The sequence below is a fragment of the Lichenostomus cassidix genome, chromosome 2, assembly GCF_008360975.1.
Source record: "Lichenostomus cassidix isolate B80296 chromosome 2, HeHo_3.0, whole genome shotgun sequence".
Classification (NCBI taxonomy): domain Eukaryota; kingdom Metazoa; phylum Chordata; class Aves; order Passeriformes; family Meliphagidae; genus Lichenostomus; species Lichenostomus cassidix.
The window spans coordinates 47719486-47737448 of record NC_139482.1 but is presented as its reverse complement, the minus strand read 5'-3'; the positions used below and the strand labels follow the sequence as shown (position 1 = coordinate 47737448).

Below are 17963 nucleotides of genomic sequence, written 5' to 3'. Positions count from 1 at the left end.
AACTGTGGATGCCCCATCCTTGCAGTGTTCAAAGCCAGGCTGGACAGGGCTTCGAGCAACCTAGTGCAGGGGAAGGTGTTCCTGCCCATGGCAGGGGGTTGGAACTAGATGATCTTTAACATCCCTTACAAACCAAATAATTCTAAAATTCTATTATAAAGCCCAGTACAATTTCTCAATTTACAACAAACATTGTGAGATGCCTTTAGAAAGCTGGCATGTCACTGCTGGGGACACTGGTTGCTCCTGAGCTGAAGAGCTGGTGAACTCCCCACAGCTCCTGGCTCACAGCCAGACTCCAACTACACCTTAGTAATACTAATACACCTTGGAAATACTAAATTTCATACAGAAATATTACATTACATAAAGTTACATTTTCAAACGAATAGATGATAAAGCATAATCATATAACCTTCACATATTATTTTTCATTTTATTTTTCTTGGTTCAAGATGGAAAATCTCTCTCTGAAGTGATTAGGAAGAAAAGAAATAAATACAAGGAAAAAATAAGAAGTCACTACTTTACCTCGAAGAGATTCTTCAGAGATACCTGGTTAACTCTGAGATCACGGGGCAGCGCTTGCTTCTCAGAGAACAACAACAGACAAGACTGCAAAAAAGACCCCAAACATTAATGCTCTTAATAAGCACACTTAAAACTTTGTTTTTCACTGCCTCATCAGAACTTGTTGGAAAGCCAACACAGGCTAACAATACTTCAGATCTCTTTGTAAGATCACAACTGAATCTCCCTTTCTAATTTTCAGCTGAATTCATATAATACACAGTGGAGTGTGGGAAGTTACAAGTAATGAAAGTTTCTTCAGAAATAAAAAACATGTAAAAAGGTTAGGCCCTAAGATTCTCCAGTACTTGAAGTACTTTCAGTACCTGGAAGTAACCCTTTGCTTTAGGAATGGACCTTTACATGCAGGGGGACAACACTACCCAGCTAACACCAACATCCCAAGCAGAAAGCAAGAAATAAATACTGTATCTTCAGTTTTCTTCCATTTTCTCAGTTTTTCTAAAAAACTTTACCTTGCTCCTTGAAAACCCACCAAGCTTCACCAGAGTACAAGGGAAGGACAATGGATGCCATCAACCTGGACTTTTTTAAGGCCTTTGATACAGTTCCCCACAACAGTCTTAGCTCTAAATTGAAGAGATATGGGTTCAATGAATGGACTGCTGGAAGGATAAGGAACTGCCTGGATAGCTGCACCTGAAGAGCTGTAGTCAATGGCTTAGTGTCCAAGTGGAAACCAGTAGTGAGTGGTGTCCCTCACTACTGGCCTGTATTGGGACCAGTACTATTCGCTATCTTCACCAATGACATTGCCAATGGGATTGCAGGGTGCCCTCAATGGCTCAGGAAGTTTGCAGATGGCACCAAGCTGAGTGATGCAGTTGGCAAAGCTCGAGGGAAGGGAAGCCATCTAGAGGGACTCTGACAGGCTTGAGGAGCAGGTCCATGGAAACCCCAGAAAGTTCAACAAGGCCAAATGCAAGGTGCTTCACCTGGGTCAGGGCAATCCCCAGTATCAATACAGACTGGGGAAAAAGGACCTGGGGGATAACGGTGGATGAAAAATAGGATAAAAGCCAGCAATGTGCGCTTGAAGCCCAGGCAACAAACAGCATCCTGAGCTGCATGAAAAGCAACATGGTCAGCAAGTCAAGGGAGGTGACTCTCCCTCTTTACTCTGCTGAGACCAACATGGAATGTTACATCCAGATCTGGGGTCCCCAGCACAGAAAAGACATGCACCTGTTGGAGTGAGTCAAGAGGAGGGCCACAAAAATCATTAGTGGTATGGAGCACCTCTCCTATGATGAAAGGCTGAGAAAGTTAGGGTTATTCAGCCTGGAGAAGGTTTCAGAGAAACCTGATTGCAATAAGGCCAAAATAAAAAGGGGGCTTATAAAAAAGACTCTTTAACAAGGCCTTTAGTAACAGGACAGGATTGTTGCCAAAGACTGTTCAGCTTTAACCTGAAACAGAGTAGGTTTTGATTGGAAGATAAGGAAGATAAGGAAGAAATTTTTTATTACACAGGTGGTGAGGCACTGGAACAGGCTGCCCAGAGAAGCACTGCCTGCCTAATCGTTAACAGTGTTGAAGATGAGGTTGGACAGGCCTTTAAGAAATCTGATCTAGTGGAAGATGTCCCTGCCCACAGTAGGGGGTTTGGATGGGGAACGTGAGGCTGCAGAGAGTCTATAGCTCCAGTGTGGGTCCTCCACAGGCTGTGGTTACTATCAGAAACCTATTCCTTCATGGTCTCTCCACAGGCTGTGTAGCAGGATACTCTACCCTAAGTGGTGGTAAAATAGCTTGAACTTTACCTATTTTTAAAAGTTATCAGTGATGGATAGAGAAGGCAGAGTCACACTGCTTATGGTGTTGAAGAATGTGGAGTCCAGCCTGACTCATCAATCCCAAAGATACACATTCTGAGGATGTGAAAAACAATGTTTCCTAACAGAAACTTATTCTAGTGGCAATGCAGCAAAGTTCCTGATAAAGGAACCAACAGGTGATACTACTGATACGTATCTAAAGCTGCTAAGCTGACACAGCCAGCCTAGAAAGACCTGACTGACAGCCACCTTATACTCTAAAAGCACAGTCACACTTTTTAAAGGCAGAGTCTTCTAACATACCCCTTCCTGGCGCATGTGTGGAGATCCCCTCAAGGTTACTCCTGGAGGCTGAGCAAAAGAGGCTTGCCCACGGCCACTGGCATGGGTGAGTAACATCAATCTCTACTTAATAACTGTTTTGCCATCTTTAATACCATTGCTTCAATATTGCTTCAATAAATAGTATACTATACTTACTAACTATCTATAATAGTAATAACTATCTATACTGTGTAATAAATAATTCTGATTAAAGTATTTTAGTCTGATCATTATCATTATTATCATTTAAGTAAGTAATTTATTTTACTCATATAGATATATTTGGTTTGCTAGCCTTAATCCTGTGAGACAGTGTCATATAAAGGCTCAATTACACATTTATAATCCTTAAAACATAAACGATTCTCAAGTCCAAGAGTAGGATTGGATCCAGCCACACCCAGACTCCTCTCTGAGGAGTTTAGAAAGCAAGTGGGTCCTTTCTTTTTAAAACCCACTTTCTCTGAGGCACCACCACCTTGGCTGAGCCATGCCCTAGAACAGGGCCACCAGAGCCAGCTGGAAGTGGAACAGCTCTGGCCACTCCTCACAGGTGCCCCGCAGCCCCTGCTGCCAGCACCTCACCAGTAACATCCCATACGGGTGTAGCTATGACAAGGACCATTTTTTTCCAGTTACTTGAGAAAGGAGGATTGAAATAATTTCAGGTGATCTACCTTCTGATTTTTCTAAATTATCTGGTTTTGTTTAAGAACCATGTACTTCCATTGAGATGCTCCTTAATTTGCGGGTCTTTCACAGACAGTTTCAAAAGTCCAGCCTGTCATACAGAAGAAAAAGTAAAAGGGACCACAAATAAATTTGTATTTTTTCCCCTCTAATTTGAATTTTATTGAATTGAACAATGACTCTAGGTGGCACTATAAGAGACAACAGATAGCAGCAAAAGACAATCAGGATTTCAAGTCCATCGCACCCCTTTCAGAAATGGATTTCAGAAATCATTTATCACTAAAAGCATTTTCCAAAGTCTTAAAAACCAAGACATATGAACCAGGTAGCAACATATATTCAACGACAGTTGGGGTTTTAAAAGTAAAACAAGCTTATGCTGAAGAAGAGGTAAGACATGAGTGCCCAACATGCACTGTGACACGGTGACATGGTGACACTTACCCGCCACTTCCCTTTCTGGGCCAGCCTTTCTATCACCGCTTGCCAAATCAGTGCATCAAAACTTGCATTAAAAACATAATCATATGCAGGGTGAAAAGTTGACGGCAAGATTCGTTCATCTGCAAGAATAAGCAATAGAGAAAACTATTTGGTGTACACAACACTTCAAAGGCTGGAGTCTCCAACTAAATTACTGCATCACACCATGATAATTTTAGCACTGATTAATACTCAGGGGATTGCCCAGTGGGGGCTTAAGAAATGCTGGTCACCCAACTGATTCAGCAACCTGTTATCAGTGGCCAGACTTCACTAAACAAGGGGAAAAGAATTAATCCCTGCTCTCAAGAGACACCTCAAAGCCCCAAGACACTGTGAATCTCGTGGCAGTTCTTTCCCTTGTAGGTCAACCAGCTACTGACTGTGCATCAACTAATCAAGGACCTTAACATGGGGCTACAGGCTTAAGAAAAGGCAGCAGAGGCACAACCTGAAATCTCCTGGAATGTCTGTAGGCCTATCAGACAAAGCATGTTAAACAGACTAAAAAGCAAGTAGAGGAGGGGAGAATGAGGAGAGGGCTGGGAGACATAGGGTGGACATTGCTCATAAAAACCCACACAATGCCACAGGAAGGCCACGTTTCCTCTTCTCATTGCTGTCCATTATTAGCTGAGGGAAACACACTGCACTGTAAAAAAGTTTAAACTGCCTATCTTCTAATTATTTTCAGATATGCCTAGCTAAAAGAAAAGCAGAGCAGTCTGGACAAAATCCACTTAAAGCCTCCAGGATCTGGAGCTCTAAATCTCTAATCTTGTCTCCCTGACTCTAAATTTTTACCTTTTCTAACTATTCCATAATTGACATGTTCCTGTTAGACAACTCACTTCCCTGCAGTGTTTTGAGATTGTTGGCATATGCTGCATACAAACTGGACCAAGTTGACCACATCCTCAATATATTCATAATCCTCAAACAGACCCGAGGCACTACAAGATCAAAGGAATGATCTCACAAAGCACATGCTACTAAGTGTTGTCATCACTATTGAAAGGCCCTTAGAAAAATTAATTTGAGTTTACCATTGACACTTATGAAGATTCCTGCTATAAACTCAGCAATCTGAGTCCGATCTGCAGAAGAATTCAGGAGAACCAAACCTCTGTGGAACATAGAAACTGCCTCATAAGACTCTGATAACATGATGAATGAGTAGCCAGCTCTATAATAAGCCTGAAAAAAAAAGAGAACAAAAAGATGCTGATAAATATTCAGAGATATTTACTACAAAAACAAAAGTTGTAATTCTTTTTAAAATTCTCTCATTATGTTATAAAAATGACCATGTAGTACTATTTCTAGAGCTTTTTATACACAGATTAAAAAAGTGCAATAAACTATTCTATTCTAATCCCTTGAAATTCACAATATGTTACTCATATTACCACAGATACTAAAAGTGATAAATCCTAAAATACAAAACTTGGAAAATAACTACAGGATGAAAGACGTATTTTCAGCAGCTGTATGTTAACCTCCTCTGGACACGACTGGGTTTTTTTGTGTCACAAGGTCCAGCATATATATTTATGTCTCCACACCACTGCCACTTTTTGGTATTTCCCACAATGCATATATTCGTCAGCCAGTGGCACCTGAATGTGTTTATATTCACCCTTGAATTAGGTTTTACCAGCTCAGAGTCACAATGGAGTTAATTTGTTCATATCAGATAACTGGCATGCTGCAACACAGCATAAGTTAAATGGATATTTGGATGCAACTTTACCATATCTAAATCAAGTACCTTCTACTAAAGTCTCTGGGACTCTTTAGTGGTTTGACCAGAAGACTGTTAATTGCACATAAAAGCCAATCCAAGACTATTCTTCCATATCATAAATACAGTACAACTCCTACTTATTCCTAACAGATGACTATTTGAGTCAATGTGTACTTAATCACTGTGTACTTAATCACAAGCTAAGTGTAGTGTATTGTTCTGTCCACTGGAAATAGAGTATGACCTCAATCGCCACCTACTGCTCCCAGAAACTAGAGACTTACTAACATGTAACCTTGTTTGGGATATTAACAGTTACATTTCTCGAAAGGATTGGTGCCTCTCTCCTTGGGACCCAGAGAGAAACAGCATCTCCTGGCGCAAACAAGAGCTGCTTCATTTTATTAAATGCACTACAACAGCAGTAAATCTGACGCTTATGTATAGAATCAAACACCAATTCTGGAATTTTATGCTATATTTACTCATCATGCCCCAAAGCCAAAGCACAATAAAAAGAAGATAATGGCACTCGTACAACAAGGAAGGCATGAAAAACTGTCAGCTTAAGCATCTGAATACCTTAACATAGTCTGGATCCCACTGTAAGCTCTGGCGGGCTAAAAGCATTGAGTCCTTCCATTTGCCCAGGCAGTACAAGGCAGTTGATTTGTTGCACAACAACACAGCTATGTCCCGGGAACACCTAAAGATGTGGTTTTAGCATTACTGTTCATTTGCTTGAAAAAGGATCATACTTTATAGTTAGCTGCATGAAACAATGAAAAAACCACACATACCACCCACCTAACAAAATTAGAGGTAAAAAATGTAGTTGTAGAAAATTAAGATCATTTGAACATCGGCTATAAAATGTCTTAGAGACATCCTAAATGATACCTTAATGATGCCCATAGTGATAACCTGGTCTCTTCTGAAGCTGAAAACCAACCCACTGAAATAATGCAGTATGAGGATTTAGAAAGAGTTCAGACCACCTCGATACACCTACAAATGGCCAGCAGGCAGGAATGGGGAAAACAGACACATGAATGGAAGCTGTGGGATGGAAAGAGTACTAAACACATTTTGGTCACCAAAAATCAATCTCGATGTATTTTAGTTTATCACCATTTGGTGAAGTCAACAGAAAGCCCCACATGTAAAATAAATGAGTAGCTGATGTTAAATTAGTTTAACAGCAGTGTTAATATACAGTAGTAATGAATATTTAATAGTTAACATAATACTCAACTATTTAATCACTGATAACATTAGCAACTGATGTTAACTGATAAAAAGCATTTATCACCTGGAAAGAAATACCCAAAGGAATCTTCTGCTGGAAATCATTTTTAACAAGTCTCAGAACACTAAGAAAGACCAAATAGCAAGAACAAACTAACCTGCATGAATCATTTTATAGACAATCAGATGACTCATGTAACAACAGGCCAGGACATGGCAAAGTCCCAGCAAGATTAATTCACAACATGTCGGCTAAGAAACAGAAGTAATTTAAGATAAACCAGTGCAGTTTATGGAAAATTAATGTGAGCTTTAATTACACTGATTTGTAATTGATGTTTATGTAAAAATATTCAGATTAAAGTCACTAATTTATGTCCCACATATATGGAAGGAATAGCATAACTATAAAACTGATACACTAATAAGTGTAAAAAAATATGTAAGAAAAATAGGTGTTAGGCCAAAAAACAGAGTTTTGAATTAACTGTACAACTGTATGCATTAACATATTTCAGGCTTGTCTTATGGTTTACGTCTCAAAATTCAAGAACACTTACGGGACCCATTGCATTAAATAACCAAGTGTTTGCAGAGCTTCATCATAGTTCTTGATGGCCAAAGAGTAATTTCCGTTTTTAAAATCCTGGTTCCCAGCTTGCCTCTTCAGTTGTGCATATGTCATGGGATCCATGCTAAGGAAAGGAAAAAAAAAGAAAAAAAAAAGAAAAACATTTAATTAAACAAAGACACTGACTTATGAGATGCTTCTTTCCCTAAACTTGACTTAAATTTTCATCTTTGGTTTTGCTAGTTGAAAAGGAGGACAAAAGAGCACATCTTCTTTGTTTGCTGCAGTTGGAATAGTAAAATAGAGCTCAGGTGACAGCCTCATCTTTGCTGTTGATGCCTCCTCAACTTCCCATCTACTTTTTAATAAACTTCAGCTAACCAGATCTACCACTGGTATGCATTTTTTTCAGTTCTTCTCCTCAGGTCTTAAACTTTATCTTTTAAATTAAGATTCCAAATTATTTGAATGTGTGTGCACATACTCAATGCAGGAGGAAATATCTGAGAAAACAAGTATTTATATGCTTAAGAAATACATGAAGCTATACATTTCAATTAATTAAACACAAAACTCATTTGCTTGCTTTTAATTTACAACTTTTTTTGTCCAGGTCCTCTGTCTAGACAGTTGCCAATCCAATGTATACAAAACTGCTTAGAAACTTAAGTACTGCAAGAAAATATTTTAAGATAATATACTATTAGTGCATGATGAACTTGAATATGACTAAACAGTTATTAAAATTAACATAGGAAGTGGCCAAAGAAAACAAAGGTTGAAACCGGCATCAACTGCAACTTATGGAAAAAATTAATGAAAAATATCATTAAACTTGTAAAATCAGGGTCATTAAACAAAACTAATCACATGGTCAAGCAGCTAGATGAAAGAAACAAACACAACAGGAAAACCAGCTACATGTACGCTGAGAAACATACATGTTATATAATATATATATTAAAAACATATTAAAATATATATTTTAATTAAATATATATAAATGCATATTAAAAGCATTAAAAATATATATATTAAAGCATTTTAAAAACAGACAAGAGAAATATTCCATGCTAAAGTTGTGCAGAAACATTCTTCACAGATTTATTTTATTATTAAAAGCTGTTCACATTACCTGTAAAAACCTGTATGAATCTCACAAATCTCAGTCCAATTAAATAAGATTAATTCATCAAATAGGAATGCATAGATTTACTTATTATCCAGGTATTAACAAGCCTGGAACAAAACCCATAAAACCCGTAACCTTCACAACCCGCTAACGTAATGTCAAGGTTTACTCTGGCAGGTAGATAAATACCATACAGACCTTTGCTCACTCCTCCATTCCCCGAGTGGGATGGGGGAGAGAATGGGAGAAAAAATGTAAAACTTGTGTGTTGAGATAAAGACAGTTTAACAGGACAGAAAAGGAAGAGAAAATACTGATACCACTACTTATAAAATCAGAATATACAAAACAATTAATGCACAGTGCAATTGCTCACTTCCCGCTGGACAATCTCCAGCTAATTGCCTAGGAGTGGCCCCCAGCCAGCTTTCCCTCCCAATTTATATAAATGGCATTCTGTGTATATCCATTTGGCCAGTTCAGGTCAGCTGTCTTGGCTGTGTCCCCCCAGGTTTTTGTGTCCCTCTGCAGTTGTCAGGGCAGCATCAGAAGCTGAAAAGTCCTTGACTTAGGGCAAACACGGCTCAGCAACAATTGAAACAGCAGTGTGTTATCAACATTATCCTCATACTAAATCCAACACACAGCACTGTACCAGCTACTGAATAGAAAATTACCCCAGCTGAAAGCAGGACTAAAATATCAGCAGGATCTCTTAACAACAGGGCAAACTAGATATTTTTAAGTATATGAATTTACAGACAAAGCAACAAACATTACTGACATATTTTCTGTATAGTACTCCTCATGATGAGCCTGAAACACAGAGAATCAGTGCTGTCTTGTGAGCACAGAGGCATGATGAGGCAAGCTATGGATGGCACCGTGCCTTTGCATTTATCCAAGCACAAAAAGCGCTTGACAGGCTCACAATTGCACTAAGCAGACAGGAGAGCAGCAGTCCACAACTCTGAAGAGGCAGCAGCAGAACCAGGTAAAACCATAAAGCTCAGATCTAAACTGCTTGGCTGGGAAATGACCCGTCAAAAATTATGTCCTACTTAAATAAACACTCTGTGATAATGTCTGTAATCAAAGCATCATCTTGCTAATTCCAGTGAAGCACCAAGAACAGATAAAATCCTGGATAAAAACTAAACTGAAGAAAAAGAGGTCCCATCTACTTGGGGGAGGTACAACGAGTCATGCTAGAGGAGCAATTTTTACTTCTATCCCAGGCAAATTAAATCATCGCTTCACTGAGCAATCTGCATACAGTATATACTTGAAAAACATTACTTCTCCAGACAGCCAATCAAGTGTACTCGTAACATATTCAGAACTTCTTTTACACTGCATGCTATGAGCATTATTAAGGTGAAAAAAAGGAAAAAAAAATGGAGTAACAGAACTAAGGAAAAATACAAGGGCTAAAAGATGATTCTGCCTCATCTTTTGTGTAATTCTTTCAGATTTCAATTCTTTATCACCACAAAGTTTGAGAAATTATTTTCTCAAGAATAATAACAATATAGTTCAGCTACACGGGAGTTTCTTTGAGTAGAAATACACATGAACCAGTGGTTTTCCAAATTATAGTTTAGTTTCAAGTTGGTGGAGTTTTTTTTGGTTTTTTTTTTTTTAAGAAAGCTGTGCTGGTACTCAATGTCACTTTTTTCTCTGGAATTATATTTTTACCTTAATTTTCTCTGGAATACACTAAAAGTACAAGTACAAATAAAAGTATTGAATTTTTTTTTCCACTGTACAGCAAAAGACCCCCAATTGCAACAATAATTTTAAAAAGACTCTCAAACATGTCCTGTGCTGAGAAATTTTGGAACTGAACTCCCTGTTTCACATCAGAAGGCGGTATGCCCTCCCCTTTCCAGGCAGCAGGAATTTTCACCAGAACACAAATTCTCATCCTTTTCCAGAACTGGAGTTTCCCAGCCAAAACTTCAAACTGTAAACTATTTAAATAACTGGGATGTCTGCCGTGGGCTTTAGCAACTACACCCAAGTTTGTAGACCCAAGAGATACACTGGGCATGCAAATCTGACATCTAAGTTAACAATCCAAAAGAATCACCATGCAGACCAGCACAGCATGTCTTGCTATTGCCCAACATCTTCCTGCAGCATAAACAATTTTAACTCAAAATTAATGGACTAACTGAGGCCCTATTATGTAAAGTCTATCAAGAGCGAGGAGCATTAAACAAAAATGTTGTCTATTACTCTACCTTAATTGGCACCAATAAAAGTCACAGCTGTATCTGGATATAACTATAGGAAGATTTTTTGGGCGTGAGTGCTGTGGGTTAACTGTAGGAAGATTTTTTGGGCATGAGTGCTGTGGGTTAACCCTCATGGGCAGCTAAGTGTTTGCATCCCCCCCGATCCTCAGAGAGATGGGGAAAGAGAAAAGCAAGAAGTACAACCAAGAAAATTTGTGGGTCAAGATACAAAATTGTTCAGTAACCAAAAGAGACCTGGGAGAAGAAAGATAACAAAACAAGTGATGCAAAGGCAATCATTAACTACCTCCCTGACACAGAACAATGCCTATCCAGTTCCCAAGACAGGGAAGGCTAATCCCTCTAAGTTCCCTCCTCTCTGTTGTCATTGCTGAGCATGATGCTGCATGGCATGGACTATCCCTTCAGTCAGTTTGGGTCATCTGCCCAGTTGTGTCCCCTCCTAACCTCTTGTGCAACCCAAATCTATTTACTGGGAGGTAGAGTGAAGAACAGAGAAGGCCCCAATGCTCTGCAAATGCTGCTCAGCAACAGCTAAAACATTACTGTGTTATCAGCATAATTTTGCTCACAAATTTAAAGCACCAGACCAGCTACTATAACGAAAAGTAACTCCATGCCAGCCAGACCCAGGTTTCCCTCATGAAACCATGGGGTTTGTCTACGGAGTCTACGAAACACATAAAGGTGTGGGGATACTGTAAAGTCTAAGAGACTCATCCCAGTGTATTGTTCAAACCTTACCATTCACAGAAATAAAAGAGAAACAAACAAAAAAATGAAACAGACAACATGGCCTACTCTGTTTACCTTTTTTATGACTCTTGAGACCACCAGCAAGACCATGACAGCAAAATGAAGCACATTAATTTTTACTCACCGAATTACAACAAGAGATTATACAGTTAAGTCAGAAACGATCTGCTCCAAACCCTACTGCTGCCAGTGGTCAAAATTCCCGTTTACTTTACATGTCATCAACTCTTATGTTGCAGTGCTGGTCAGTGTCCCACTGAACTGCTTCAGTCAGACTGCTGTCAGAAGCAGGGCAGCTTCAGAGTGGTTCAATACGAAGTTTTGATTCCTCTCGCTTCAGAAGATAATTTTGAAAACACAAATGGAGGCTGCCCAGAAAAGCCATTTGTCACTATTGAAAAATGTTGTGTTCTTTACGCCAGCTATTGGTCTCAAGAGGCTAGCTTGTGCTTTCTGAACATCTGAAGCTGGCAATGCTAAAAACTTTAGAAATCTGAGAGTGAACCCAAGCCATTGGTTTTTCTGTCTGCATCTGCTTTACACATTTTAAAAAGAGAAACTGCATGATACTGTTTAATTTACAGAAAAAAAGCAGAAGGTCTACACAGCCAAGCTTTTAACTATTGTTGATCCTGAAAGTTAAGCTTTAAGTATCCATCCCTATGGCATTACTCAGTAGTAGAATAATGTTTTTACTCTCCAGGCACAGTAGATCTCCATAATGCAAGCAATAAATGAAGTACAGCAATCTTAGGAGTTCTGCACCTGAATTAAAAGAACAGTGACAAGTAAGAATCCTCCTGTTTTCAGGAAATCTGACTTCTAAAGACTGCTTTCCTCAGTCGTATTAAGCAGACAAATCATTCATACTTCCTCATTAACCCAAAGGCAGACATTACAAACTGTCATGTGGTGGTGAGACAAAAGCCCAACATCTACACTGCAGTTGAATGACAACTAAATACATTTAATCAGCATTCAAATAATTCATGTTTTCTCAACAGGAAACCTCAGGGCTCTATTAGCTTTCGTTCAACAAAAGCATGCTGGCTCCAAGAGCATGATGCCAGCAAGAAAGAACCGTCATGTCACCCCTTCTGCTACACCAGAGGCACCCCTGCAGCCATGTGCCCACCACTGGCACAATATGTGCAGGCAGTCCTGCACAAAGTAAAAAGACACTGCATTCAGGCCTTCCAAGTTTTCTGTAAGTCTTCCACTTCCTGATATAGGCATATGTGAATGTCAGGGCAGACCCAGTAAAAAAAGAAAAAATACAGGACGAAAAGGCTCCAAGAGGCCATAACTATGGCAGTGCTCTGTTCACTAGCCAGTTTTACCTGTTTTCCTAACAACAGCTACTAAAGACATATTTTAAGAACACAGTCTCCTTTAAATGCATACAAGCATAACCTTGACATTAAAAAGCAGGAAAAAGTGTTCTTCTTTCAGTTTCCCATTGAATGATCAAAAGTCAAATGAAAAATATGGAAATCACCTGTACTTGTAGAGGAGGCCCTGGAGAAACAGCAGAGACAAAAATGAACAGGTAATAACTGACCAGACTATAAGCAGACATATTTGGAAATCTCTGTGGAAGAGGAAAGAAGTTGAGATTCAGACATGGACATCCTCATGGATCTGTATAGTCTGGAAAAAGGTCATTGTGGTGTTTGTGACTATCTGAACAATATTTTAATTGAGTGTTCAACCAGTATCTCATGAAGAGAGAGATATTGAAAAACACTAACATGTGGCTAGCACAGGTCTTTCTCGTGAGAACATTCCGCTGTGTTTTATAAACAAAGATAAAGTTTGGATGTTGTTGTTACAGTGTCTCAAGATTTGGACAGTTCAGGCCTGGCCAATCAGGCCTAGAGGGAGGTTTCTGGCTGACCAATCTGGGTGACCTCTGAAAAGTCTATATATATGTTGGATTCAAATAATAAAGCGCTTTTTTCTATGCTACACTGAGAATCCGGGTTTTCCTTCTCTGCTAGCGGCTCAACAGCGACACTAACATGAACATGAAGATCTTATGTTCAGCCCTTGTAAAATCTCAGCTCGTCTTGGAGAAATTGGTCAACTCAAATGAAAAGCCTTTAACTTAGACAGCTTCTCATTAGACATCCCTATCATCAGGGATATATTCAGATAGATAGACAGAGATAGCCTTTCTATAGACAGATTCTTACTCCGTGCTACAAAACAATAAAAAATTCTGCAAGGCATCACTTTGCCAGACTTGTACCAGAGCTTGGAAGTGCCTCAAAGACCCTTTGCTCCCAAATAAAAGCCAGCACCACTTGGAAAATGATGAACGAGATTCTAGAGCAAATTTGGACTAGATTAGTGCAAGCAGAGCAGCATAGTGATAGCCTCTTATCAGTGTATGTTGCCCTGAACTCAGCACAAAATGGACCAAATGAAATTTCATTATTGCTCCTGGGCTCTATGATCAGTCAGTGCCCTATGCATCACAGTACTCCAAAAATAAAGACAGCACACACTTCTGGAGCTGTTTGCCTCTAAAAGGACAAAGGAAATTATTTCCCAGGTAAGTGAATAGAGAGAAAACTTTATTGGTTGTTTAATCTAAACTGGAGACCTGTACACAACCTCCATCACAGGACACAAGCAACCCTCAATACCATTTACAGAGTGTTGTGTCTCCAGACACCCTTCCTTCCTAAGTGTTCAGGCAGAAGTAATACTAGGGGAATTCAGGCTACCTTTCTGTAGCCTCACTGGTGCAGTACCACGCTGAATCAGCCCACCTTGACAGCGCAAAGCATGTCTCAGTCTTGATTCTCAACTGAACTGAGTCTAGCCTGCAAGCACTATTTCTGTATTCTGGAAGTCAGCTGTGCAACTTCCAAGTTCTCCCTGTGCTTTCAAAAGATGTTAAATGGCTGGGGTGCACAGAGTGAGACAGAACATCCCAGGCTGCTCTTTATTTTATACCAAGCTTGTCCCTGGAAATGTGCTCCGTAGCAAACTGATGATTGTAGGGCACAGACATTGTCAGAAACAAGACATACATCCTTATCAACACTTGGCAAATGCACCCGAGGATGAAATTAGCACAGATGTCTCAAAGGCCTATCAACCTCAAACACCACATACAAACCAGATAAGGAAGATATGTGCAAAGTCTGAATGAAACAAGCTATAAAGCACAATACACACACAGCAAGGCTTAGGCTCTGGGCTAGGGCCCTGCTCTGGGCAGGGCTGGCCTGAATGACCTCCCAAGGTCCTCCTTTTCAGATTACCATTGTATGTTGCTTTCTTTTGTGCAAACTGTTAGAAAGCAATTATTGCTAATAACAAAGCCCAGCTGCCTGATGTCTCACAGCTGACACGGCTTGGCAGCTCAGTTCTTCAGATGCATGCCCACCAAACAGGGCTACAGGAACAGGACCCAAACCCACCCAGAAGTTGGGCCAGCCCTGCTGATGAGCAGAAACCCAAGCAAAACCTCAAGAGGTAGACACTGAAATTATACTAATCTTTAGAGCAGGGATTTGTGGTTCACTTGCACACAGCAAAGGTACAAGGCAAGGAAGAGACATAGCAAGGAAATGGACATCAAAAGCACAGCACTGGGAACAAGACAACACCTTTCACAAAAACAGATGGGTGCACACACCCCAGGACACCAGCTCTGTACCTATTTAGACCCTGGAAAATGAGAGTTTCACACTCATGGACAGGGCAACAGAAACCTGGCAGATCAGCATGACACTCTATGGTATGGAATATTCCTTCAGAAAGTTCAGGTTAGCTGTTCCAGATGTGTCCCCTCCCAGCTTCCTGTGCCCTCATCCAGCCTCCCCACTGGTGGGACAAGCTGAAAAATGCTTGACTTAGGATTAGCACTGCTTAGCAACAACAAAAACATCAGTATTTTATCAACATTATTCTCATCCTAAATCCAAAGCACAGCACCACACCAGCTATTAGGAAGAAAATTAACTCTATGCCAGCCAAAACCAGATGACACCTCAGAACATCCTTCCTCCTTTCCTCGCAAGCTGAACTCAGGCCAATCACATGTGACTACCCTTTGTTGAAGACTGCTTCACAGCTTGCAGCAGCAACAGGTCTGGCCTTGCTCCCCAGCACATCCTGTTTTGGTAAGGGAAACAAAACAGACTTGTCTTCAGCTTCAAATGATTCTTCCCTCTGTGTAACCTACAAGTTATACCTAAGTAAACATACAGTCGAGCCACATCTGGAGTTGCATTTTCAAGAAACACATCTGTTCATACACATAAATACCTATGATTTCCAGTAAATTAAGAAAATACTTGCATCTTCCATTTTATGTAAAAAAAAAAAAAGATGCAAAAGCATGTTCAATATTCTGTTTACACAGTGTCATTGCCATGTCAACACAAAAGCCACCAAAACCTCACAACAGTCGGAAAAGCTAACCTTTCTGTTTCTCTCTGAAACAACAATCTTCAAATCCCTAGTCCAGTTCAGCCCTTATAGGAGACCTAACTCAGCCCAAGAGAGAGATGTTTGCATTGTTGCAGTTGTTTGCTCAGCCTAGCAATGTTCCTGTCATCATTGCCCTGCTCTTCTTTGCACTGCTGTGGCCTCACCTTGAATACTATGTGCAGTTTTGGGCACCACAAAATAAAAAGACGTTAAGCAGTTGGAGAGCATACAAAGGAGGACCACGAGGATGGTGAAGGGTCTGAAGAGGAAGCTGCATGGGGAGCGGCTGAGGTCACTTGGTCTGTTCAGCTTGGGGGAGACTGAGGGGAGATCCCATTGCAGTCTGCAACTTCCTCATGAGGGGAAGGGGAGGGGCAGACACTGATCTCTTCACTCTCATGACCAGTGACAGGACCTTAAGAAATGGCCTGAAGTTTGATTAAGAGGAGGTTTAGATTGGATACCCCAGGGAAGTGGTCACAGCACCAAGCCTGTCTCAGTTAAGAAGCACTTGGACAACACTCTCAGGCACATGGTGTGATTCTTGGGGTGGCTGTCCTCTGCAGGGCCAGGAGTAGGGCTCAAAGATCCTGATAAGTCCCCTCCAACTCAGCATTTCCTACGATTCTACGACCTGGTAAGAGAAATGGCAACAAACAGCCTGCATTTTTCCTTTGTATAGATTCATTCCAGAGGATATTGACTCTGGAACGAGGAAAATATAACCAAACAAAAACAAACCAAAAAAAAACCACCCAAGACCAAAACATCAAGACTGCCCCAACATCAAGGTTTTCAAGCTTGTGCAGTTCACAGCCAATGCCTGACAAATGTAATTTCATGTTAGTAAAACACAGTGGTAGGAAATACTCCCTCTGGCATGTTTTCATGGGAAAGCAAAGCCTCTTCCCATTCGCAATAAACCCATTTCATCAACTTGAATTTTCTGTATATCGTGAAAAAAAAATACAAAAGCTGGTGAGAGATCCTTCTTCATTTATTCTTCTAGACTGCACACTGTGCTCAAACTCCTTTCCAGTTGAAAAAGTCTGTTTTGTTATGTGACCACTCCACGACCTCGTACAAGAGTTTTGCTTTTCAGGGAAAGGATCCAAAACCACTGAAGACAATGCTTTGCTCCGGGCTACGCTAAAGGAGTTCTCCCTCTTCTTTTCAAGCACGGGCACGGCATCACATCTCCCCCACCTCCCCTGCGCACACCGTACCAGGCCAACACACACTCCCAGATGCCTGGCCGGAGCAAGAATGCACTCTTCTCCTTCTCTCTCAACCACCCCACACATTCCCTGGCAGGCTTCCCAAGCAGCACAGCCACCCGCGCTGCCCACACGCCAAATCCCGCACCCCCGCTCCTCAGCGGGGCACAGCACGTCCCCTCTCCGGAACTGTTCCAGGATGCAGGAAGCTCCCAACAGCTCCACCGAGGCGGGGAGCCATCCCCAGGGGCCGCGGCTGCCCCGTGGTGCACGAAGCACCGACGGAGCGGCGCAGGGGGCGCGGGCAGCTCCCGCCGCGGCGGCTGGCCCGCCTCACCCCGGCATCCCGCACGGAGCGGCGGGCGGCCGATTCCCGCGCTGCCCTCACCGGGGAGAGTGAGGGGGGACAAGGGGTCGCCGAGGCAGCGCACCCACCTACCTGCCCGTCCCCCGCCGCCGCCCGGGCGAGCTCCGCTTGTCGCCCCCAAACTCTCCGCCCCGCGTCCCGCCCCCGCCGCCCGCGTCACCGTGGGAGTGGGGGAGTCGAAACAAATCCGCCGTGCTCGGGGAATCGGAACGAGACCGCCCCGCCCCGGGAGGTGTCGTCGCCGCCCGCCGCGACCCGCAGCCGGGAGTGCGGCGGGGCTGGGTGGTACGGGCCGTCCATGTCCCGCCGGAACGTTCAGGAAGTGACTCGGGGATGGCTCTGGGTT

At 41.5% G+C, this 17963-nt stretch overlaps 1 protein-coding gene across 2 annotated transcripts in view; it reads right to left on the bottom strand.

Moving 5' to 3' along the window:
• The window catches only part of TRANK1 (tetratricopeptide repeat and ankyrin repeat containing 1), a 51453-nt gene extending 33708 nt beyond the window's left edge, over positions 1 to 17745 (bottom strand). Inside the window, exons 1-6 of one of the 2 annotated variants that reach the window (XM_085051450.1) lie at positions 17690 to 17745; positions 7425 to 7559; positions 6199 to 6322; positions 4916 to 5066; positions 3831 to 3949; positions 532 to 615 (exon numbers count right to left, since the gene is read on the bottom strand). In XM_085051450.1, the coding sequence (XP_084907576.1) occupies positions 532 to 615; positions 3831 to 3949; positions 4916 to 5066; positions 6199 to 6322; positions 7425 to 7558 (612 nt within the window). In that variant the 5' untranslated portion in view covers position 7559; positions 17690 to 17745. Of the gene's footprint in view, positions 1 to 531; positions 616 to 3830; positions 3950 to 4915; positions 5067 to 6198; positions 6323 to 7424; positions 7560 to 16197; positions 16456 to 17689 lie in introns of those variants that run through there. The other variant, XM_085051451.1, reaches the window with a different exon arrangement.
• Between the last annotated feature and the right edge of the window lie 218 nt (positions 17746 to 17963).